Here is a 27,011-nt window from a genome sequence, read left to right on the forward strand (position 1 = left end):
ATCTAGATATGTGTTTACATTGTTTGTGAGAAAACAATGATGGTTCATGTAGAATTTTCAAAACTTGGAAAGCTGACTTTTAATTCTGCCTAAAGAAATAAGGGCCACCTTTTCTGAGAAAATGTACCCAAGTTCCTTCCAAGGTGGATCTGAAAACTGATCAGAGAGAGAAGAAAGGTTCAGGTTGTTTCACTTTCCTTTGAACTCTTCATTGACCTTTTAGTCTTCCAACTAAAACCACCTGGGTACACTTCCATCTAAAACCAACTGGGTACACTCTTCACTGGTATCTACTTCGAACACACAAATGAGGAAAATATTGGACTTGTTACCTGGCAATATTCTCTCAAACCCTGATGTTATTTGTTTGTTTGTTTGTGTGTTTCTTGTAAATCTTAAGATTCAGAGACCCTTAAATCAAGCTTGTTTAGAAGTTGCAGGTGGGTGGATGGCAAAAGCCAACAAGGGACAATAATTTGCATATTTTCACACAGAACTGGGTCCTAATTTAGGGCTGCTCCTTGATAAATTTCCTTCTGCAGCTCTAACCAAGAAGAGCCATCTAGCAGCACTGCTTTCCTGCAGCCAGCTCCCCTGGGTTCTCCTACCTGAAGCTTACATCGAGTGGGCTTAGATAGGCTCACTGAGCCACAGTGGCATCATAGAAGCTGTTTGGATGCAGAACATCAATTCCTGGGTCCAGCAAAAGGGCGCGAGTTCTGCCTGCGCTCTGCATGCACTTCAACTCTGGAACTCATCCTTCACACTGTCCTCCCTCCTCTGCTCTGTTCTGTGTTTCAAAATTTCGAGTCCTTTCATGCATCAGATGGAACATCTTTTCATGTGTTTGGAAATTTTTGATATCCTTTGCCCATTTCAATAAAGTCGTTGTTTTGAATGAACTCTTTAAATATTGAAGTATCTCAGTCTCTAAATAGGTTGTATTGTCTTCTAAGTTGTGCATATATCAACAAGTCATTTCTACATATATGAAACAATGGGCTTACAGAATGTATTCAAAATTCCATATTCAATAAGGAAATGTATTCAAAATTAAGACTCTCAGGGACCTCCATGGTTCTGAATATTCTGGCTGTGTCTAACTTTATATCCTTCATTTATTCCACTCTTGCATCAGCTCACTCCACACTCAGTTCAGTCATTTAAACTTACACTTTCTCCCACTTGATTATCCCTGCCCACCACACCCTAATCATGTTTTATCTCTAAAGTCAGATTTTTTTTCTTATACTAATCAGGATAAACTCTTCAGCATTTATGATCACAGTAACAGTATTTTCCTTCATAACACTCAACCTTATTGAAGGTAAGTGATTATTCCTTATCCTATCTATCCAATGCCTTGCTCTAGAAGTAGATATTTGCTCTTTCATGAGAGCAATTAGTTCCCATAGAGTCATCTGCCTTTTTCATGGTCTGTTCTTAATGCCTAGAACATGTTGTTACTAAATAAGGAATAAAAGAATGCATTCCAATTTATCAGTCACTGAATAAAATACATACTAACCAACAAAGGACTTCAATTATAGTGAAAGCAGCTGAGATTAAACTCTTAATTCCCATTAGACATCAATACTTAATCATGTAATTTGATGGAGTGATAAACTTCTTTGAACTAATCCAACATTTATATATTTATTTGTTTATTTACTTTTGTTTCTGACAATTCCCTTTCCCAGGAGTACTAACCACTGATTTATGTTCCCAGAACTATTTCTATTTTGATTTGAGAAAGGGTCTCCTAAATTACTTAGGGCCTGGCTAAATTGCTAAAGTTGGCCTGGACTGTGCATTTCTCCTGCCTCAACTTCCACAGTAGCTGAAGTACATGCAGAGGCTGTCATGCTTAAACATTAATATTTTAAGAGCCATATATGGTGGGTATCATAGTGTGTGCCTGTAGTTCTAACTCAAATGAGCACAGGAATTAGAGGCTACCTGAGCAACACAGTGAGGCACTATAAAAAATTTTCCTTTTTAAAAAGCAAATGCAGAGCTAGGGATGTGGATCAAGTGGTAGTACACTCTCCTGACATGCCCATGGCGCTGGGTTTGATCCTCAGCGCCACATACAAATAAAATAAAGATGTTGTGTCCACCAAAAATTAAAAAAAATAAATATTACATAATTCTCTCTCTTTCTCTCTCTCTCTCTCTCAAAAAAAAATCAGATGCAGCACAGTGTTACATAATCTATTTCAGAAAACTTTTAAATTTAAACTTATATTTTTATTTGACCAATAAAATCATGTAAACATGATACTTTGAAGTACAGACACATTTTGAAATCACCAAACCTATCTAATTAATCTATGCATAACCTATTCATCACATAGCTATTTTGTTATAAAAATACTTAACATCCTCTAGGCATGGTGGTGCAGGCCTATAATCACAGCTGCTCAAGAGGCTGAGTCCATAGAGTCACAAGTTCAAAGTCAGCTTCAGTAACACAGTGAGGCCCTAAAGAATGCTTAGTAAGATCTTCCTTGTTTTTATTTTTTTAAAAAATTGGGGATTTGGATCAGGGGTTAAGTCCCACTGAGTTCTATCCTTGGTATGTATGTATGTATGATGTATAAGTAAATAAATAAATAAATAAATAAATAAGTAAAATACGTGACATCCACTGCCATACTATTTTCCAAACACACAATGGATTATTATTAAATATACTCACCATGTTGGACAATGGCTAAATTGTCCATATATACTAACCAACAAAAATCTTCAATTACACTGAAAGCAGCCTACATTAAATGATCAATTTCCAGTAGATATTAATTTAATCATGAAAGTAGAGGGAATGCACCACTTCTTTGAACTAATACAGCATTTATGTATGTACTTGCGTATTTGTTTTTGGTCCTGACAATTGAATCCAGTTAAAATCATAACAAGCCAAAAATAAAGTGATGGAAAAACAGAAGGATTTACTGCACAGCTGCCCTGACACCCAGTAAAGAATGTTTTTAATGTAGCCTAAATCAAAGACTATGTGCTTAGATCACTAGAGAAAAAACTAGAAATTAAGATGAATTGATCATGCTTCATCAACGCATCTCTAAACTGAAGGGTAGTCTCTGGAGAGGAAAGCACCATGTTACCATTGCTAATTAATGTTCGATCTCTCACTGTCACCAATTTTTTTTTTTTGTATTGGGGATTGAACTCATGGCTAATCTACCACTGTATTACAACTCAGTTTGCAATGTCCTCACTAAGGTGCCCAGGCTGGCCTTGGACTTAGTGTCCCTTTGCCTCAGTCTCCCCAACAGCTGGAATAGTTGGCATGTGCCACTGCACTGGGCTTTCCTGTTGATTTTATTTAAATAACAATGGATGAATTATTGCTGATTATTACTGTAGAATGTGCATCCATCTTCTGAAAATATGAAGGCACTCTGATGTTCAGAACTGATTTTGAAAAATATTATTTTCTTTAATGAGAATTAATAGAAAATTTCTTTTTGATTTCCTATTCAGTCCTTGGGCTAAAACTCAGGACATTACAAATGCTGGGCGAGTGCTCTCCCACTGATTACATCCCCAGAATTTATATTCTAATTTTCAATTTAAAACTTAATTTATTTCTTATTGATAATAAGGATTGAAGACAGGATTTCTCTACAACTGACTTACATTTTCAACCCTTTATTTTTTATTCTGAGACAGTATGTCAATAAATTGCTGAGGTTGGCCTCACAGTTTTAATCTTCCTGCCTCAGCCTCCAAAATAGCTGGTTAAGAGGTACATTGATACATCTCACTTTTATTTTCTGTTTTGAAATATATTGTTTAATTATGGTTAGAGGCATAAATTCACCAGATTGTAGTTTCAGGAGTTGTAAGTTAAAGCCAACAGTGATTAAGTCAAGCAATTTTCAAATGAATTAAACTTAATTTTAATTGTCTTTAGAAAAGTACATCTATGGGTTGAGAGGTGGAATTCTTAGACATATGTCATAAAGACTGTCTTCACATTTACTATAGTCATTGAATCAGAGAGGGAGAGAGAGAGAGAGAGAGAGAGAGAGAGAGAGAGAGAGAGAGAAAGAAAGAGAGAGAGAGAGAGAGAGAGAGAGAGAGAGAGAGAGAGAGAGAGAGATTGATTTTACATGGGTATCCAGAGCAAACACCTAATGTAAGTAAGTCTGAAATCATCCTAAACTTTCTTTGTGCCATTATTAAACTTGCCAAAATTAATGAGAAAGTTGTTTTTTTAAAAAATCTAGATCATGCTCATTTCATTTTGTCATTTGTGTTATAGAAGAAACTCAACCTGTCTATATTTTTTATATCTAGATTTCTATTGGAGGAGGTTATTAGAAAGATTATGCATGACTCAATTGAAATAGCAGTGACTAAAACCCTTTTATAATTGTAATTTTCTCATCAAGACAGAAGGATAACTTTTCTCAGTCTTTTCTCTTGCTCCACCCTCTATATTTTTGGTTTCAGAAACATGGATTCTCATGCCTTGCAAGACTTTCAGAGTGCACTCACATGCTCCATTTGCATGAATTACTTCTTAGAACCTGTCACCATTGACTGTGGACACACCTTATGCCAACCTTGCCTCTACTTCTTCTGGGATGAAGCCCAAACACCCAGGTGCTGCCCTCAGTGTAGAGAAATAGTGAAGAAGACAGACTACAGGACCAACACTGTCGTCAAGAAGCTGGCCTCTCTCGCCAGACAGGCCAGACCTTGCTCTGTCAGCAGCTCTGGGGAGCAGCTCTGCAGGAGAAATGGGGAGACAAAGGGGCTCTTCTGCAAGGTGGACAAGAGCCTGCTCTCTGCACCCTGCTCTGAATCACCTGAACACATGGATTGCGTGGTGGAGGAGAACAGGGTGAGTGATGTACCCTAGAACCTGAGGGTCCAGATCAAAGAGAAAGATGAAGACTCCTGATAATGAGGCAGATAAGCATGAAGATGTAGAGGTGGTGATGTTTCCGTGAAAATGTGCTGTATATATGCTGATCAATTTGACACTAAAATCATAAATAAGTTGAATGCTCATGAAGGGAATTTCCTCTAGAAATATTGTCCAAAAAACAGGGCATGGTGGCTATGCCAATACTTCTAGCTCTTCAGCAAACTGAGGCAGGAGGATGCTAGGTTTGCGGCCAACTTGGGCAGCTTAGCAAGACACTCTCCTTCTTTTCTTTTTTTAAAGGGCTGGGATATAGTGGAGAGGTAAATTATTGACTACTATGTGTGAAAATTTTTTTTCAGTATCCAGTACTAAAAAACAAATTAAAATGTAAATATATTGTCTAAATGTGTGAAATTGGGCAGCAGTACAGCAGATGGCTAGCACTAGGAACATGAACTTCTGTTACTGAAGCCTAAACCCTTTTATAGTGAGACTATATAAAAACTGCTTTCTCGGAAAATGGACTGTATCATTTATGGACTCTTTTAAAAATCTTATTTTTTCTTCTACTTTACCCAATAGTAAAATGAATTTGGACTATTTTGTAAAAATTGACTCTTTAAAACTCAAGATTACTGTTCTCCCAAACACTGTTTTATTCTAGCACACAAAAGATGAAACCTACAAGACTGTCTTCCCAATCACTAAAGCCTATGGTAATTTTGCAGAAGAAAATTGTAAAGAAAATGGATCCTTTATGGCAAAAGACTCAGGAGATGCAAAATAATCTAAATAAAGAAATTAGAAAATCTAAGTCCTTTGTGGTAAGTTTGAAAAGGTTTTATTTTTATGCAGATTAAAATGATGCTATCAGCTGAATTGGAGCTAACATTGAAGGATAGTGTTTTCCTCTCAGACAAGGCAGTGACATCTAGTAATATTACAAATGTAGTGGCCAACACAAACTAGTGTGAAGAATACTAGTATAAAGGGTGAATGAGGCATGAGTGTTATTTCTTGTACAGCTCTGGAGATTTGGATAAATCTTCCCAGACACTGAGAATAACACAGTCTTCATTCTAGAGTCAGAAGAGAAATAGATTTTCAGTTATGGGCAAAGTGGAGTATTTTTTAAATTCACAAAACAGTGTGTATAAAAATATGTTAAAATATGTAGAAGAATCAGACAAAGGAACAAAAATAAAATTGAAGATTGAGGTAAAGAAGAAATAATTCATTAAGAACACTGAAGTGGCATCATAGGGAGATAGGCTGGGATCCTGCAGAGATCTTGATTTAATCAGGAGAGAGACAAGAATCAGAAAGTCCAGTAGACAGTACTAGTAGATATTTAAGACACTTTGCAGGCATCAGGTGGAAAGCATATGAAGTACTTGCTTGATGCTAAGACAATAATATTTGAAGTTTTACATTTTCTTTTGAATGTAATCTTGTTTTAATGAATATATCTGCAGGACTATGTCATTTTAAGGATGAACATGATCAAAGTTCAATATCAAATGATGCATCAGTTTCTCCTTGAAGAGGAGAGATTTCAACTGGGGACACTAGAAAGAGAAGCACAGGAAATTTTACAGCAACTCATAGACAGTGCAATCAGAATGGCCCAACACAGAGAAAAGCTGAAGGAAATGTACAGAGAGCTGATGGAGTTGTGCCACAAATCTGACATGGAGTTGCTCCAGGTGACCAAGGTGGGTTCTTCCTGAGAGAGAGGAATTCTTGTCTGGGCAATGTTGTCTGCAGACCCCACTGTGCTGAGCTGAGATCCTTTACACCCATCAGGAGATCCTTTACACCCATCATTATCCAATCACTTGTCTCTGTATATTCTGTTAATCTTGAGAGACTGTAAGTCATTTAGAAGGTAAACAATACAAAATTCTTGTATCAATAAGACTATGATACCCACAGCGAATTATCCAAAACTCAGTGATCATAGGAAAGTTAATTTTGTTGAGGAAATATTCAGTTTATGTTTCCCAACTCCATTATCACACTCTGTTTTTCTGCCCAAAAGCAGCTGAGGCTTTGCCCCTCTCTACACAAGATTTACAGAGTTTGTTAATCAGTTACAATGCACTATTTTTCAAATAGGTCACTGTTTAGTTTTAATTTTCAGAGATGGTCAAATCTGTATTGGGAACTAAGACAGGAGTCAAGTGACACTGGAAACTAGATCCTGTTGCATCAGTGCACAGATCCTTTGTAAGCTCCATCCTTCTCAATGCACACCAAGGCTGTCTTTCACATTTAATTTTGGCTTTGGTTTTAACATGGTCTAACGTGATTACTCAGAGAAAAAAATGTTACACACACACATAAACACTCATACACACATACACACACACACACACACACACACACACAGAGAGAGAGAGAGGGAGAGAGACAACAAAGTACCAGACAGAATGCAGAAAAACAGTGTTCACTTTATTAATATTATCTCTTTCTTTTTTCCTTTTAGGACTTAGGGGACATATTTGAAAGGTAAGTTTTATGTAGTAATCTCTAGTTTATGAGAAACTTGTTTTTCTCTTGAAGAAGAGAAATTTTTGTTTTCAGTTATTAACATCTTTGTCAATAGATATTTAATATTTTTTTTTGAAAAGAAGCTTTTGAGGTAATATGTTTCTTGGTCTCAAAAATGACTTTTTTTTTTTTGCTGAATTCAACTATACTTATGATTTGGTGTTCTAGGCTTTGTTGCACCCATTCCTTCTATGGACTCCAGCCCAGTCCCAATAAACCTGACAAAGGAGATTTTCATAAGGTATCACACAAAAGAATCGAATTCTAGTGAGGTAGAATATAAACAAGATAGGAAAGACTAATACTCCCTAGGAGGGAAAAAGAGGAGGGCTTCATTACCATCAGTAACAATGACCAGATACTGTTTCATCATGGCAAAGCCCCTTTTCAGAGGGGAAGGGCTGCCTGAGACCCCTCAGGATCAGTGCTACCAGGCTGTACTAGATTCCCTCCATGGGCAGAGATGATCAAAGTTGCTGGCTCAAGGATCTTTCCCATTTATAAAACAATGACTGTATCATTGGTGACCTCTGTGGACCAAAGTCCCAAAGGTTGAATAATCTGCTTTCTGTAAGATATCCAGGATCTTTGCATTTCCCAAGGTTGATTCAGAAATACAGGGAGGGGATGACAATCAATTTTTTAAAGTTGGATAATGTTTGAGAAAATAAAGACTGGATATTAGTACATCTGATTTAGAAAAAAAAGTTTTATACAATCCTAAGATTGTTGAATAAAATGTATTCCTAATTCACCAACATGAGCAATTTCTACAATATCTTGGATTAAAAGTGGTAATTTTGTAATGATTTTGTGTTTGATCTTTGGTTTGAAAGTGTAACTGATGTCATTCTTTACAGAATGGAGTTGCTGGAGATGCAGAAGCTCCAGCCAGTGAACCCAGAGCTGTCTTCATTACACATCACTGGAATCTTGGATATGCTGAACAAGTTCCGAGGTAGGAGTGTGCAGCAGTCTGGCTGCAGCAAAATAACCCGGGGTGGGGGTGGGGTGGGGAGGGGTTAGTGACGCGCAACTTGTGTACATTGATACAACAGGAGTGGGAGCCATTTATTGTAGGACAGGAGGGGTATATATACATTCCACACAGCTTATCTTAATTAACATAAACTAGATACAGCAGTCAACCAATAAGGAATCTCCACACTTAATAGCTCACTGGCCTTACTTCAGAAACCACTCACTCTGGCATTTTGCCAGGGGCCATCTTGACTTGTTTATATACCCTAACAGGAGTAGGCCCTCTGGCATTCAGGATTAATTATTTTAGTAGGTTCCTCAAAAAGATGCTTTCCATTTTTAGTTTTTTGAAAAGAAAACATTTATATCTTCTTTTCCTGTCTAGTCATAATACAGTGATCAAGACCACATTGGTTAACTTGTAATTCAGATACATATTTTATTTCTGATACAGACAGTACAAGAGAAGGAATATTATTGGCGTTTTGTGGCTATTAAACAATGCAATGCTTACTTCTCAGAGCAGCCATCAATATTTTGTGCTATTTCAGTTTATTCTAATTTTGAAGATTTAAATATGATATTTGTGGTTTTCAATCTATTATATATTCCCAAGTGCATTTATGATGTGCAATGAGCAAGTAATAATTTCTATTTATAAAATATAAGTTTTTAATGAACCAAAAATGACTGAATTTGCCATAAATGGAACAATTTTAATACCATCAGATGGATTTCAAAACAACTGAAAGGTAAGTGATCTTTGTACATGACCCAGACATGTTTGTGCCCAACTAGAGGAGAGGTCTAGATATCAGAAGGCTGAAATCCAACTTTAATTGAATGCATGGTCTCAGTAGATAATGTAAGTCAGAGATTCTTTTCAGTAAAGGGTACAGATGGTTGCTTTCCCTCAAATTATTTGATGTGTTATAATGAAGCGGGCACAATCATAGCAAACTGATGTCTACTTATTAATGGTATTAAAAACAACTCAAGAAGAGATTTCTACTAAAGAAAAAAAGGACCTTTGGTTTTTTTTCTGAAACAAACCATCCAAAAGTAGATATTAATTCACCCAGCATAATTCATACAGCACAGAATAACTTCAGTTTTCTTTTGATTGCCAAGATAATTTAAAGATTTCTGGGTGCTAATGAGGGCATAGGAACCATTCTTCATACATGATTGAGTTTGAAATCTCTCTACTCTAGAGTTTCTTTAAGGAGGAATCAATAAAGAGATTGATTAGGTAGATAATCTTTGCCCAAGGCATGCAGACACCATTTACTGATCTGATTTCTTTCTTTCTTTCTTTTTTTTTTTTCTTGCAGTACACAATGGACTTATATGAGTCTTCCTGATGAAGTTAGAAATAGGATATTTGGAGTTGATGGTGCAACTGAAAATCCCCAGACACTGGAGAGTTATGTTATATGGGGTGTTGAGGCCTTTAACTGTGGTAAACACTATTGGGAGGTGGATGTGGGGAACACCTCCAACTGGATTATAGGTGTGTGTAAAGATTTTACAAGTGACAGTTTTGAAGGTAAAAAAGGTTTTGTCTTATTTTCCTCGAAGAGGAACAATCACTGTATTCTCTCCACCAACACCCCATCTGTAATTCAGTATTTACAAAGGCCTGCAGGTCGAGTTGGAGTATTTCTTGATTATGAAAATGAAACTCTGAGCTTCTATGATGTTTGCCGAGGTTCCCTCATTTACAGTTTCTTTTCTTTCTCTTTCACATCCCCTCTAACTCCTTTTCTTGTCTTTGGTTCTCCTTAAAATTGAGGTATTCCTAGGCATGGTTTTACATGCCCTTAATCCTTGCTACACAGGAAGCTGTGACAGGAGGACCACAAGTTTTGAGGACAGAATGGACATTTAAAGAGAGATAAAAATGGGTGTCAAAGGACAGTCGAAGGCCAGTTGTAGAGCACTTTCCTAACTTGTGTGAGTCTCTGTGTTCATCCACAGTAATGAGAAATAAAAATAAAAATAAGTTTTTAAAAATGAAAGAAAAAACTGAGAAAATTCAAAAAACTATGATAATTCATTGGTGAATGCCCAAGTCTGAAGACACTGCGTTCTTGGGAGTTTCTCATGTTATGTTACATGCCTACACATGATGTCTGGGGGTCTGTTTTAACTTAAGGAAGTATAATCATTTTATGGCCATAAGTTGTGATAACCACATTGAATTTATAAATTTGTTCATTAAATTTTATTTCAATAAAGTGTTGTGAAACCACCATGATATGATTTGAGGTTATTTTTCAGTTCCTTCAAAAAAATTCAATACCTATTAACATTAACTTCCCATTCATTTCCACTTCACACTGCCTGGAATTTTCTGAACTGTTTAGGTTTTTATGGATTTGTGTATTTCAGAAAGTTCATGAAAATGGATATGTGTTGTTTTTGTATCTTCTATCACTTAGTATAAAACTTTCAAGGCTCATGAACAATGCAAACTATGTCTTTATTTTTTATTTATTTATTTTTATTGGTTGTTCAAAACATTACAAAGCTCTTGACATATCATATTTTATACATTAGATTCAAGTGGGTTATGAAGCACCATTTTTACCCCAAATACAGATTGTAGAATCACATTGGTTACACATCCACAGTTTTACATAATGCTATATTAGTAACTATTGTATTCTGCTACCTTTCCTATCCTCTACTATCCCCCTCCCCTTCCCTCCCATCTTCTCTCTCTACCCCATCTACTGTAATTCATTTCTCTCCTTGCTTTTTTTCCCATTCCACTCACAACCTCTTACATGTCATTTTGTATAACAATGAGGGTCTCCTTCCATTTCCATGCAATTTCCCTTTTCTCTCTCTTTCCCTCCCACCTCATGTCTCAGTTTAATGTTAATCTTTTCCTCCTGCTCTTCCTCCCTGATCTGTTCTTAGTTGCTCTCCTTATATCAAAGAAGACATTTGGCGTTTGTTTTTTAGGGATTGGCTAGCTTCACTTAGCATTTTCTGTTCTAATGCCATCCATTTCCCTGCAAATTCCATGATTTTGTCATTCTTTAATGCTGTGTAATACTCCATTGTGTATAAATGCCACATTTTTTTATGCATTCATCTATTGAAGGGCATCTGGGTTGGTTCCACAGTCTAGCTATTGTGAATTGTGCTGGTATGAACATCGATGTGGCAGTAGCCCTGTAGTATGCTCTTTTAAGGTCTTCAGGGAATAGTCCAAGAAGTGCAATAGCTGGGTCAAATGGTGGTTCCATTCCCAGCTTTCCCAGGAATCTCCATACTGCTTTCCAAATTGGCCACACCAATTTGTAGTCCCACCAGCAATGTGCAAGAAAACCCTTTTCCCCACATTCTCACCAGCACTTGTTGTTGTTTGACTTCAGAATGGCTGCCAATCTTACTGGAGTATGATGGTATCTTAGGGTGGTTTTGATTTGCATTTCTCTGACTGCTAGAGATGGTGAACATTTTTTCATGTACTTGTTGATTGATTGTATGTCCTCCTCTGAGAAGTGTTTGTTCAGGTCCTTGGCCCATTTGTTGATTGGGTTATTTGTTATCTTATTGTTTAATTTTTTGGAATTCTTTGTATACTCTGGATATTAGGGCTCCATCTGAAGTGTGAGGAGTAAAAATTTGTTCCCATGATGTAGGCTCCCTATTTACCTCTCTTATTGTTTCTCTTGCTGAGAAAAAAAAAAAAAACTTTTTAGTTTAAGTAAGTCCCATTTGTTGATTCTTGTTATTAACTCTTGTGCTATGGGTGTCCTATTAAGGAATTTGGAGCCCAACCCCACAATATGTAGATCGGAGCCAACTTTTTCTTCTATCAGATGCAGAGTCTCTGATTTGATATCAAGCTCCTTGATCCATTTTGAGTTACCTTTTGTGCATGGCAAGAGAAGGGGATTCAGTTTCATTTTGTTGCATATGGATTTCCAGTTTTCCCAGCACCATTTGTTGAAGATGCTATCCTTCCTCCATTGCATGCTTTTAGCCCCTTTATCAAATATAAGATAGTTGTAACTTTGTGGATTAGTCTCTGTGTCCTCTATTCTGTACCATTGGTCCACCCTGCTGTTTTGGTATCAGTACCATGCTGTTTTTGTTACTATTGCTCTGTAGTATACAAACTATGTCTTTAATGTACTGTTTTTTTTTAATCAAACCTGTGCAAATGTTCATCAAATTGATATTTACTTATTGCCCCTGGACTCTAAATTTCAAGATCAGAAGGGTAGTACTACCATATTCTTATCATCCAAAATGCAATTCTTAGGAGGTAATACATGATACAAATGGAGTGAAAGAGTGGATTAATTAACCAATAAAAGTCATATCAAGCAATACCAGTGTAGCATTAAGAATACTTCCCAAAATGCAGCTAACAAGGTAAGAAAATGCTAATAAATAATTTTAATAAAGGTCAAGTAATAGGAGATTTCCAGATTCATAATCTTCTATGGGCTGGATCTGAAAGTCCCTGAAAGGTCCCTGGGTTTAAAGGCTCCTTCCTGAGATGTGCTGTTGGTTCAACAGTTATACAACCTTGGTGGTATGCAAGATGAAAAAGGGTTTCCCAGGTGGGTGGCCCAGCACCATGAGTAGACCCATTGAGACAGAATTGCAGACAACTGAGAAGTGTTGAAGATGGGATGCAGATTTTTGTCTTGGCAGTCAGTCAGATCCCTGAGCCCTCCTCAACTAAGCAAGTCTGTTCACTTTCTTACAAATCCACATCCAATGAAGAAAAAGGTGCCGGTTCAAAGTGGTTGCGTTTTGTTCGAAGGGAGAAGGCAACCACACCTCACCTTTGGTTTCTCCTGTTCCCTGTGGTGCCCCCCCACCCCTCTGCCAGGTGACTGTTATGCCCCATACTAAAGAATAGAGGTAAAAATAGAAGCACGGTTAAGACTGAGGTGGAATCTGAGCTGCTGTTCCAAGAGGACCACCTAGAGGAAAGAGGTTGAGGTTATTCAAATGTGGAGCAAGAGGGTGATGACCAGAAATGTGTTTGGAGGGTTAAACTGAAAAGGCTATGTGTTGTGTTAAGGAGGAAATGGATTTGCTCACACACCTCACAGTGGATGGAATCTGGCACTACTGGGATAACAAAGCCATTCCACCTTCAGAAGATTTCTCAGAAGAAGCTGAAGTCTTATGTCATACATAGGGACAGCCTTCAGAGTGTCCTGAAATTGGCCACCTTATAAATCTTGCTTGAATGTGGAGATTTTTATTTAAATTTGTAGACCATGGACATCCGTTTGGTGATCGCATTTGATCACTAGAAACATAACGATAAGACTATGGATGTGAATGTAGCCATATGCCCAAACGTGACTGATTTTGGAACCCAGGATGGAAGAGCGATTTTGAAAGAGTAGCCTTGGCAGTTGCGGAAACTGAACGCTAGGGGGCACACAGTTACTTTGAATTGGAAAAACGAATCTCATTTTTAGCCTTTTTGTATCACATGTGTTCAGCATTCTCTTTTTAGATCAGAAAGGATATGTGAACTGCATGATTTTTAGAAGCCCCACCCCCCACAGAAACTATATTTTGAGTGATTTATAACCACATTTAAAAAAAAAAAACAGTGTCAACAATGTAATTTTGTAATGACTTAGAAAACAGTGAGGGATGGCAATGGAAACATAATCTCCAATTTATGATCGGAAGAGCTGCAGATGAGAAATATAATTTTAAAAAGTTATATTTCCAAATACATTAAACTGTTACTTTTCTTTGAGGACGAACTCTATTATATGGAGAAATTACTATATATATGGAATATAGGCTTACCGTTTTTTACTTAAATTTTGTCATCAACTCTTCCACTAAAATATGCCTTAGGTGAGATAATTAGGCCTCATCACCATGTTTAAAACTTATGAGACCTTTTTTTTTATCATTCTTTTAGTGGTGGTGGGAATGAATTATACTCAGTTCCACCAGAACCCACTGATCCCTAGATTCAGTACTCTACTAATAAGCTCAGCCTGAGTCTTTTCTGTCATGCCTGGTGAGTGGCACACACTTGTAATCCCTAGCAGCTTGGAGATAGAGGTAGGAGGATTGCAATTACAAAGCTAGCCTCCACAAATTAGCAAGGCTCTGAGCACATGTGTGAAACCCATTCACAAATGTGACTCAGTAGTGAAGTACCCCTGGGTTCAATCCCTGCTACAAAAATAAATAAATAAATAAATAAATAATTTATTAAACATTCTGAGCACATTTGTGAAACCTAGTCACAAATGTGGCTCAGTAGTGAAGTACCCCTGTGTTCAACCTCTGCTACAAAAAAAAATCATTTATTCAGCATTCACCTTATGAAATTTATATATTCTGTTGTTCTCTCAAGAACTGTTCAGAGAGGAATACTATATGAAAAAAACAAACCTTCATATAATTAAAAACACACAATATTTGATTTTGGTACTTTTACCAACAATCAGTTGATTTTAGATGTCTGTGCTTATGTCTGGGTCCTCTCTTTTAATCCATGAATTATTATCTTGATAATTCTAAGGAAAAAAATGAACTCATCATTTCTTTGGGAATAAGGACATCTAATCCTTTTAAATGAATATCTCTGCAGGACTAGGTGCCTTTAAGGAAGAACATGATCCAAGTTCAATATCAGATGATCCACCATTTTCTTCTTGAGGAAGAGCAATTTTAACTGGTGACACTAGACTGAGAAGCAAAGGAAATTTTTTTAACAACTCAGGGACAGTGAAATCAGAATACCCCAAAGAGGGAAAGGCTAAAGGAAATGTAGAGAGATTTGAATGAGATGTTACACAAACCCTAAATGGCATTGTTCCAGGTGAGGAGAGAGGATCCATCCTCAGAGATAGGAATCCTTGTTTGGGCAATGTTGCTTGCAGAGACCACTATGCTCAGTGGAGAGACATGTGCTCCTTCATACCCAACCCTACATTGGGTCAATCACTTGTTTCTGTGCCTTCTGGTAATCTTGGGGAATATTTTTAGTAGCTAATAGAGTATAAAATATTTTTCTCTGTATCCAGGAGACTATTCATACAGAAAACTCTGGCTAAGGGAACATTAAGTTCATTTTTTAATCAAATTATGTTACCTAATTTACCACCATCTGTTGTCTGACCAGAAATCAATTTCTGAAGACACTGAGAATTCATCCATGCCTAAGCAAAGTTGCAGAATTTGTAACCAATTCCCATGCTTTCTGCCTTTATGTGATTCCCTGTTTGGTTTAAATTGTTGCCAATTTGGTCAGACTTCTCCTTGAGAATAAGACTATTAAATGAGTGACACTGGGTTCCTGGGTCCCATCACCTCAGTTCACAACTTCATTCTGAGCTCCCTCACTCTCGGTGCACACCAAAAATGTCTCTCATGGGCAATTTTAGGTACTCTTATCAACAAAACCTCTGATTGCAACTTACAAGGAAATAAGAAAAAAATACTTTATTAAAACATATAAGTAATACTAAAGAAGCAGAAGGGCAGAATTCTCCTGATTAACATTATTTTTTTTTCTTGCAGGAATTGAAAGCATATAGAGGGCTGGGGATGTGGCTCAAGCAGTAGCGTGCTCCCCTGGCATGCGTGCGGCCCGGGTTCCATCCTCAGCACCAACTACAAGCAAAGATGTTGTGTCTGCCAAAATCTAAAAAATAAATATTAAAATTCTCTCTCTCTCTTTCTCTCTCTCTCTCTCTCTCTCTCTAAAAAAAAGAGAAAAGCATATAGAAAAGGTATTTTTACACTTTGATCTCTGCTTTTTGAGAAATTTGTTTTCTTGTTGATAGTGAAGATATATTTTGAATTATTAACATCATTCTTTGTGGCTAGTTAACAATTTATCTGAAAATAAGCTGTGAGGTAATAGGTTATTTGATTCACAAATTTCCTTCTTATGTGGATGAATTTAAATATACTTATTCATTCTGGGCTTTGTGTCACCCATTTGCATTATCCTCTCCAGCCCCACCTAAACATAAAAAGAGATTTGTTCACAGGCACCTCAAGGAACCCATAGTTTTGAGAAGAGGAAGGTGAAAACAAACAAACAAACAAACACAAACACACACAAACATACACACAAAGAAACATTCCCTAAGGATGGGAAGCGGGATGAGGGTGGGCGTTCTTCACCATGGTCGCAATATCCAGATCCTACATGCTCTAGGTATAGGGAGAACACAGAGTGGAAGGGTTGCTAGAGAACCCTCAGGATCAGGGGTGCAATGCTATACTTGATCCCTTCCATAGGCAAAGATGATTAACATCTCTGATCCAAGGAACATTCCCCTTTAGTAATCAATGACTACGTCATTGTTGACTTATGTGGACTGAATTCCCAAAGGCTAAACTTTCTGCTTTCTGTAACATACCCAGGATCTTTGTATTTTCCAAGGTCCATTGAGAAATACAGGAAGGAAATGATATTCAATAATTTTAGAAGTTGGATAATGTCAGAGAAGAATGAAGGCATTATATTTTGGTATAAATTAAGCTTACAAAAGCCATGACATTTCTCATATCTCCAGGAGTTTAGAATAAAAAATATAACAAATTAACCCCAAATGGAAAAATTCTGGCATTTTTTACAGAACTGTGTTGTTGCAAATTCAAATGCCTCAGCCAGTAAACCAGGAGCTCAGTTCAGGGTACATCACCGGTATCCTGGGCATGCTGAATAGTGTCAGAGCTAAGAAACAGTCCTCTTGCAGTGAGGTCTCAATTTCATTCTTTTTTATTTATTCTAATTTGTTATATATGACAGCAGAATGCATTTCAATTTATATTACACATGCACAGCCCCCTTCATTTTCAAAACGCTAGAACAACTAGGGATATCAGGAACATATCACAACATTGTAAAACTATCCATACTAAGCCTCAGGCTGACATCATTGTAAATATATAAAAATAAATAAATAATAAAACCAAAAACCTGGGGATGTAGCTTTGTAGTAAAGAACTTCTGGATTCAATACCCAGTACTAAAAAATATGATAAAAGTAAAATAAATTCACAGATTAAATAAATGGTTCATCCAGATTTTCTTATCTAAAATATTTTGTAGATGACCTTAGCTTTCTAGATCTTTCTCTAGTTTCCCAAAATGCAAGTCTGAGATTGACTAAAAACTCTGTAAGTTTCAAACCTTAAAATCTAACTCATAAAATTGAAAGGTATCTCTTTAAATACTCCATCTAACAATGAGTATTTTTGAGTAATTCAGCAGATTAAATTTTAGCATTTTGTGTATACCTGTACACAAACATATACATAAATATACAAATAGCAAAATATTAAATACTTGAATCATGTATGGATCCTATGATAAAACAATACAATTATAATGTGTATTGCACCACCTAAAAAATTACAGGTTATCGGATGACAGTTATTTTCTGAATGCTCACAATACATATCAATAAGGTTCTACAGAAAGTACAGCAAAAAATATTAATCCAAAAGGTCTACAGAAAAATCTACAAATGTACAAAAATTAAGTATAAAGTAATCATAGAATTTCTAAGCACTAAATTTTTAATTTGAAAACAACCCATCCTAGTGTGGTGACACATGTGTGTGATCCCAGCAATTCTGGAGGCTGAGGATGAATAATTCCAAGTTTGAAGCCAGCCTCAACAACTTAGTGAGACCCTAAGCAACTTAGCAAAATCACAAAAAGAAATTAAAAAAGGGCTGGCTATGTAGTTCAGTGTTATAATGTCTCTAAGTTCAATTTTTAGCATAAAACAAGCAAACAAACAAAACAAAACAAATAAACAAACCTATCCAGAGAAATTATTTTGTGCAAATTATGCATTTACCTGTGGGTATTGGTAACGGGTTTTTCCACTGTCATTCAATAAGAAATCTGTTAAAATCTGCTTAGTTGTTCACCTAATAATTGCACTAAGCTTCAGAGGTATCCACAGTCCAGCCAAATCCAAACCCAGTAGCTCTGGAAAAGAACAAAGTTGGTCATTTATAAAAGGTTTTATGGTTTCCAATGACCACACCCTTTTCATCAAAGTATAGATGTATGGGATTAGATTTTCCAATGGCAGACACACCCTGATGTCAATGATTGTATTTAAAAACCTTTAACATACTTAATCAAGTTACCAAATCCAATCTCTAGCAGGAAGCCATCCCTTAAATTAATCTATGTAAACCAGAATTTGCTATATGTAATAATAAATGAGCACCTAGGGAGGCTGAGGCAGTGGGATCATGAGTTCAAATTAGCCTCAGAACCAGTGAGGCAGTAAGCAACTCAGTGAGACCCTGACTTTAAATAAATACAAAATATAGCTGGGGATGTGTTTCAGTGACCAAGTGCCCCTAAGTTCAATTAGTGGTATCCCCAAAAATAAATTATAAAAATAAATACCCCAAACAAAAATGTCATATCTGTTTTTAGGAAATTCTATTCCAATCTCTTTTTTTTCCTATTATTTTTCCTAAACCTTAGTTTTCTGTCTGAATCTATATCTGTTTCTTCCCTTTATTTCTTTTTAGAACACTTAGGCAGTTTGCAACCAAATGCTTGTAAAAGGGTGACTTGATCATCTCATTTCATGTATCAGTGGGAATAATTCTTAACAATTGCAATCCTATTGTTTACAAATTATATACAATTGCTTAGATATGTCATGTTTTGTCTTGTTTTATTTGTTTGTTTAATTTTGTTTTGTTTTTTATTCTAGTACTGAAGATTGAACCCAGAGGCACTCTACAACTGAGCTACATCACCAGCCATTTTTATATTTTATTTTGAGACTGAATCTCCCTAAATTGACCAGGTTTGCCTAGAATTTGAGATCCTTCTGCCTCAGCCTTCAAACTGAGATTATAGGCATGTGCCACTAAACCTACTTATGTTTGCTCTTTTATATTTCTAATAAAGCTGAACATATTTTCTTAAGTTAAATGGAAGGTTTTTGGGGTTGTGTTTTATTTTGGGGGCATTTCTTTTAATATATTCATACATGTACACAATAAAACATTATAATTTGATCAGTTTCATTCCCAGCATCTCCTTTTTACATCTCCTACTCCCCCTCTTTCCCTTTTTCTATGCCACTTGATATATATATATATATGCAGTTTGTTTTTTTTTTAATTTGTTCTAATTGGTAATACATGGCAGTAGAATGCATTTTGATATATTGTACACAAGTGGAGCTTCTCATTCTCTGATTGTACAGATGCAGAGTAACACAAGTAGTATTATCATACATGTATATAAGGTAATAATGTTAGTCTGTCTCATTCTACCATCTATCCCCTCCCCTCACCTCTCCCCTCATTCTCCTTTACATAATCCAAAGTTCCTTCATTCTTCCCTGCCTCCACTAGTGCACTATGTATCTGTGTCTGCTTATCAGAGAAAATATTTGGCCTCTGGATTTTGGGGATTGGGTTATTTTACTTAGCATAATATTCCCCAGCTCCATCCACTTACCTGCAAATGACACAATTTCACTCTTCTTTAAGGCTAAGTAATGTTCCTTTGTGAATCCACATTTTCCTTATTTATTCATCTGTTGAAGGGCATCTAGGTTGGTTCCATACTTTAGCTATTGTGAATTGAGATGTTATAAACATTGATGTGGCTGCATCACAGTAGTATGCTGATTTTAACTCCTTTGGGTATAAACTGAGGAGTGGGATAGCTTGGTGAAATGTTGGTTTCATTCCAAGTTTTCTGAGGTATATTCATACTGCTTTCCAGATTGGTTGCACCAGTTTTCAGTCCCTTCATCAATGTATGAATGTACCTTTTCCCCCACATCCTTGCCAAAAAAATCATACTGCTCATATCACTTTCAATTGTATGGATTTTGGTGAAGCTCCTCCTTTTTAGAATCAGCCACACAGGAAGGACCATTAACCCTGTTTCCTTGGCTTACTCCACAGATTTCAACCACCTCAGCTGCATGTCAATTATTTCTTCCCTTTCCATTCTCTTCTCTCATTTTAAGGGAAAAATAAAAACCACCCATAATTTAGATTAGAAATTTGAAAATAGTAACCATATGCACCCTTGGAGAGCATTTGTGCTTTTCACCAACAGAAATCATACTATTTATGAGAGCCCAAAAAACTACTAGGGTAAAGTATAATGAATGAAGGAAGTGAGGAAATTCTCTTCTATGTCATGGTATGAATAAACTTTTTATATTAAGACTTTTTATTGCCAGATGTGGGATGGTGCCCATGTGTAATACCAGCTTCTCCAGACACTGAGGCAGCAGAAGCCCAAGACTGAGGCAAACCTGAGCAACTAAGTGATGCCATATGTCAAATCAAACAAACAAACAAAAAAATAAACAAACAAAAAACCTGGGGATGTAGTTAGTGGTAGAGTGCTTTCCTAGTATATGCAAGGCTCTGGTATCAATCTACAGTACTGCAGGGAAAATAATAATAATAATACCCCCAAATCCACTTTACTGGCTTTTATTTTTGAATACTCTAGTTTGCTAGAGTTTAAAATCTAATATTATATTGTATATAATGATATAAAGGCCTGGGAATGTTTTGTAATGTTTTGTAATCAAATTGATTAAAAGAGGAAGAAGAGAATGGAAAGTAGATTTCCATTTCATTCCCTAATATTCTGATTCTTTTAATATCTTCATCTACTACTAACATTAGATTTATATACTACCCTTGTTTTGTCTTGATAGCATATTAGTTAAAGTCAGGATTACCAAAGTTCTAACTTTCTTGATTATCTGTTAACATGTGTATGCATCTCATTTCTGCTTGCTCTCCATTTGTCCTTTAACAACTCAATATCATGCAAAGGGTCAATGGTCCCATGAAGAGGAAATTCTTTTGATGTGGATGCATTTTTTTTTGTAAAATTTGCAGAGTTATGATTACAAACAGAAATATATTATTTGGAGTGGGATGGCGATGGCAAGGGAGTTCACCACCTCCTGTATAAATATTTCAGAAATTTTGAATCAGTAACCACATTGTGGCAAGCCTAGTCCAGGTTTGAGTGGGTTTGGGTTTTCTTTTGCATTATTCCCAGTCCAGCTTTCTCTTGTGATCTCATGCATCTGATACCCTACTTGGCTGACATCTTTAGATGCATTATGAGCACAATTTCAGATTTCAAGGCAATCTTCTTCCTCTGCTTCATCATCATAATTAACTTCACCATCCAAGACATGTTCTGTCTTCTACCCAGATAGGCTGCAGGGAACCCATCTTGGTTTAAGGAAGATGCAGAGAGCCAGATTGGATCACCTGGAATGGGGAAGTGCTGAGGACCCTAAATGGTCACACTAATGTGCTGAACCCAGTGGTCAATTTTCAGTAATCCCTGCAAGCCCCTTTGCACCCATGAGCTTGGAGAAATTGGCTGTGTACTCTCCTTCCTGGTTTGAGTCCATGGACAACACTGAATTTCCAGTGTCAGGGAAGATAAGCATTGATTTTGGTATCATAGCCCTCCAGTGTGTTCTCTAGCCCTGGAAAGCTGCAGGACTCAAGCATTTTGCTGTTGTTTTCATTCTCCATTCTCTGGTTAAATCCAAAGGTGCAGTAATTGGGACAACAGGACACCCAAGGACAAGGCAGAAGTGGCCTTGCAGAGAACCAGCTTCCTCTGTAAGTCGCAGTGGTGGTTCATCTTTTTGAATATTTCAGTGGTTTAAGATCACAAAATCTTAACCCAATCCCCTCTTCAATGGCACAAAATGCACAGAGGGAATGGAGGATTCCGTTTAATCCTAAAGTTGTGGATAAACTTGAGCCAGGCAAATGACCAGTGGCTCCCTGTAACCCCCTTATCCCCCACCCTAAGACATTTAGGGTCCATGATTTCTCCAGTTCACAAAAGTAATGTTCCCAGTAAGCAACATTTCTCACCATTATTAACAGGAACACAGGAAAACTTCAATTCATGTCTTTCCCTCAGAGTAAGACAGCTACCTCAAACATTTTTTCATGTCCAGCATTCCCTTACTAGTTAAATTGAATAGTTGAAATCAACCCTTTGGTGGCTTATACTGTCAAACTCCATCCCCCAAGCATAGCTGATTTACTTGAATCATTTCCTAAATCCAAAAACTTGTGCTAGAATTACAGGTTAGAAGCTGGAGCTGACTTCTGATCTCCAGTTACACATACCAGATTTCTTTGTATGAAGTAGAAAAGTAATGATCTGGAAGTGGCAGCATCATATAATTTAGGATCCTGTGCACTCCACAAGTGAATCTGGATGGATAGAATGATGGATGAATAGATGCAGATAGTAGATAGAGATCTATATCAGGGTTTCTTGAATGAAGTATTTTTTGAGCAAGGACAGGTAGAAAGAGTGTGGGTGGGGTGTGTTGCAGTAAGAACTAAAAGAGGAAGTTTGAGGAGCAAAAGATCAGGAAAGAGTACAGGGAATTAACTCTCAGGAAATGCTTGAGGTGAATAATCACAGTTGACCTTGTGAAGTGGGGTCAGAGTTTCCAAGAAGGGGACTGACAGGGTGGCTCAAATGTAATTCTTCTAGGATTGGGACTGCAGTCAACAACCTCATTATAATCTTATGACCAAGGTTCTTTCAGGAATTTTAGAGGCCACTACTAAAAATAAGGTCTATTATTTTTTGAAAGGTCCTTTCTTTAGAATCTTTGTAAGTATGAATGAAAATGTTCTCTATTCTAATTATCTTTATGAAATTAGTATTTTTAAATTTTATGAGACAAGGATTGTCAAGATAGCTTTTCTAGGATCCTCAAACTAGAGCTAACCTGCTGGGAAGATGCCAATATTTGATATCTTACTTTTTACCCTTTCTTTATTCTGTTTCTTTCTCCCACTTATTTTGTAAGAATATCTTGTATCTCTGATTATTTTACATCACCTCCATTTAATATGCATTTTACTCTTTGTACCTTTTTTTTTCCATAGAGAGATTTGTTGTGGAAGGTTTTTAGGGCTAGTTATGTGTGAGAATTATACTAACCACGTTGTCCCAATCGCTTCACTTGTTATCCTGGACTTCTTGCACATTGGAATGAACCCTGACCCTACTAAGCTGTTGTTAAATTTTCCCTCCACACTTTTTGATGAATCCTTGTTGCTGACTTTTGACATTCTCAAATCTGCCAGATGTTCTGTTATGTTCCTGTGCTTCATCTTGAAAAAATTCTGACACCCCATGGATCTTGTAGTTATCTTTGATTTGCCTGTACCTGTACCCATTTTGGCATTTTGGAGAGCATGTTTTACTCCAGTTTTGTTATAGACATGGTTCATAAGCTTTGATTTTGTTAACTTGATTTTTCTTTTTATGTTTTTTTACATATTTGGAGTAGAGGTTACAGAATCACATTGGTCATGCAGTCACATATATACACACATCAACAATGTCTATTTCATTGTACTATCCTTCCAGAAACACATCACTTTCTAACCTCTGCTATCAGCCTGACTCTCACCTTGTGCCTTGCAATTTAAAGTGCTTGCCTTACATGCATAATACTGATTTCAATCCCTAGTACCACACACACACACACACACACACACACACACATACACACACACACAAAAAAAACCAAGTTCCTGTAATGTATGTTTACAACCATGGTAAAATTCTATATTAAATGAAAATACAAACAGCACATCCCCCATCCCCCACTTTACAACACAAGAATATCATAATTTTCACTTATTGCATATAATTTCACTTTTTTTAAAAGAAAAGCTGGGTAACATGGAGAAGACTCTAGTCTCATTGTATTTATTTTGCATATATGTAACAAAACCATTAAAGATCTCCTAAATACTCAAAAAAAAAAAAGTAAAAAGAATCAGATATTTCTCTGAGGGTGGAGATCAGTGATAGAGTTCCTGCCTATCAAGCATGAAGCCCTGAGGTAAATCTTCAGCAGATAGTAAAATGAGAGGGCAGAGAAATAATGAATATAAATGAGAAACGCATCTTTGACTATTTATTAATTTATTAATTTATTTCTTACAGTGCATGGAACACATCCAAAATCTCACATATGCTAAGCAGGTGCTATACCACTGAGCTCTATTTTTCAAATTTAGTGTCAAGAATGGAAATAATGGACTCAATCTGCAACAGCTTTTTTCAAATAAATTCAATATGTTAGACATATGTATTTTATATAGAATAGTCTAAATTCCCAAAGGGTGTTAAGAAAACAAAAATATATTTGTACACAACATACTGCTGAAACTGCCTTTAAAACTCTATAGACAATACAACTATTAGTCATTTTCTTGGGTGCCAAAACCTTGTGCATTATTTTCATTTTTGTTGATTTGATTAAAATTCAAAACATTATTTGATAAATTTTTGTTTAATGAAATATGATAGAAGAGTCTCCACTGTGCAAAATAATTAATATAAATATGCAATTATATACCAAATGAGTCTTTCAAAGACCTTTGTCTTTAAAATAACCTCATCTTCTCTTGTCAAAATGGAGGCCATCAGTTGGCAAATTCTATTTCCTCCTCCACTAGTCTATCATCTCTACTTATTTTGTTTTTAACAAGCTGCAAAACCTAAAGTTTAATTATAAGGAAAATTTACTAAAATTACACAAGAGCCTGGCAGCCTTTTAACATTCTTCCTGGGCATCATATTTATGATTGTGTGTTGATGGAGAAGAAGCAAGGGAAACACTAAATACAAAGGGGAAGGATGTGGGCTGTTGGGTACTTAGTTAACAAGGAAAAACAGAACATGCTGAAAAACTAAGCAGGATTTAGAGGTAGGATTAATTGTGACTTTCTGACATGTCTTGATAACAATTTTGGACTCAATATAATTATGATAGATCAAAGCACCAGGTATGGTGAGTTAAGGAGTAAGAAAATACACACATCCCAATCAAAGAGAAAGCAGCAAAGGAGACTAAGAAGGTAACTTCAGGAAACTACAGTTTATGGTATTTAAAGCAGAGCAAAGCCTGATGAGTGAAAAACAATCAGTACATGAACTTTACCATAAACAAAAATTCTTTAAACTTCCTCTCTCTGTTGGCGCAGCCACCATCTACTCTGAGGACAGGGCAGTGGCACTCCCTGTACCTAGTGAAGGGGTGAACCCAAGCAGTGCAAGGGCCACAAGGGTATATAGAGCTCATCATGTGCTACAGCATTTACTTCAATTGCAAGAGGAAGAGCACCTCCACCTTCAGGAACAAACTTCGGGGGGTTGGGGATATGGCTCAAGCGGTAGCGCGCTCACCTGGCATGCGTGCGGCCTGGGGTTCGATCTTCAGCACCACATACCAACAAAGATGTTGTGTCCACCAATAACTAAAAGAAATAAATATTAAAAAATTCTCTCTCTCTCTCTCTCTCTCTCTCTCTCTCTCTCTCTCTCCTCTCTCTTTAAAAAAAAAAGTGCAATGCTGGCCCTCTAAACAATATCCATTTCAGTGGATTTATTAAAAAAAAAAAAAAAAAAAAAGAACAAACTTCGGGAACGAAAAGAAAAGCAGAAGTTTGCCCAGGAAGAGAGTGGGTTTTCCAAGTTACATGATCTTAAAGATTCTGAAGCTGTTCATAAAGTCTTCCTTGAAGAAATACAGCTTGGTGAAGAGTTACTACCTCAAGGCAAACTTGAGAAAGCTACAGACCATCTGACAAACGCAATTGTTGTGTGGGGACAGCTGCCTCAGTTGATGCCTGTGTTAACAGCAAATTCTTCCACCACAGGTGTTGCAGATGTTGCTAACCAAGCTCCAAAGACTAGTCACAGAGTTTTAAGCACTCAGAACTTGGTTGAAGATCATGTGAAATGAAAAACAAATGCTGAAATAATAAAGTCTCACTGAAAAAGATTTTTAAAATTCTTAACTTTTGAATTTCATAATTAGAAAGTTAAACAGCTCTGGGGGGAAAATGGCAAATATGTTTGTGATAGAACGTCATACACTAAAATCTACCAAAGTTAATGTTTACTTTGCATAAACTCATTTGTTTATCTTTCCCTTTGAAAAATGTATCTTGGTAGAGAATCTTTTCATTTAATACACACACTGTGAGTCACGAATATACCATTAAAATATACATACTACAAAACATTTATTTGGTTAAAAACATCCAGATCTCAGTTTGAAGATAGGAAAGAAAAAAAATTGTAGAAGATAGCTGAAGTATAGACATCTTTTTAAGTTAGTACATTTTACTGTAAATCAGAAAACTGCATAAAAACTTGATCTTTGTGAAATCCAAGCAGTACAATCTTTGAGAGACCATTTTTTAAATTAAATCTCTTATACACATGGGGTGGGCTGCTATGCTATATTAACACCTTTACCTCTGGTCTATGTATTAGTCTTGAAATGTTTTATTTAAATTAGTGAGTTTAATGTGTTCAGGGTATTTTTCTTCTGCTTGCAGTAGTATTTTCAAATTGATCTTTTTAAAAATTGCATAATATCTTGTTGATTTTCACTGAAAGTAAATAGTTCTATTACTATTCTATAAACTACTCTGAAAACTAATATTTAGTTAACTGGGATGTTCATATCTCTAAACTCACATCTGGTAT

The 27,011-nt window shown here is 36.4% G+C and overlaps 1 protein-coding gene across 1 annotated transcript; it reads left to right on the forward strand.

The window, feature by feature from the left end:
- Positions 1-4,486: 4,486 nt before the first annotated feature.
- Positions 4,487-26,259, forward strand: LOC113191696 (tripartite motif-containing protein 64-like). The gene is made up of 7 exons (XM_077797298.1): positions 4,487-4,876; positions 6,379-6,618; positions 7,392-7,414; positions 7,625-7,697; positions 8,317-8,414; positions 9,772-10,138; positions 25,927-26,259. The coding sequence occupies exons 1-7, from the start codon at positions 4,487-4,489 to the stop codon at positions 26,257-26,259; spliced, it is 1,524 nt and encodes a 507-aa protein (XP_077653424.1).
- The last annotated feature ends 752 nt before the right edge of the window (positions 26,260-27,011 follow it).

This window comes from Urocitellus parryii, chromosome 4 (genome assembly GCF_045843805.1).
Source record: "Urocitellus parryii isolate mUroPar1 chromosome 4, mUroPar1.hap1, whole genome shotgun sequence".
NCBI classification, from domain to species: Eukaryota; Metazoa; Chordata; class Mammalia; order Rodentia; family Sciuridae; genus Urocitellus; species Urocitellus parryii.

What these genes read in the sequence shown, in the direction of transcription:
- LOC113191696 (XM_077797298.1), top strand. Translation starts at nt 4,487, where the DNA reads ATGGATTCTCATGCCTTGCAAGACTTTCAGAGTGCACTCACATGCTCC. An exon ending in GCGTGGTGGAGGAGAACAGG is followed by an intron (nt 4,877 to 6,378) that starts GTGAGTGATGTA and finishes ATATATCTGCAG; the next exon opens with GACTATGTCATTTTAAGGAT. An exon ending in ACAAAGGAGATTTTCATAAG is followed by an intron (nt 7,698 to 8,316) that starts GTATCACACAAA and finishes CATTCTTTACAG; the next exon opens with AATGGAGTTGCTGGAGATGC.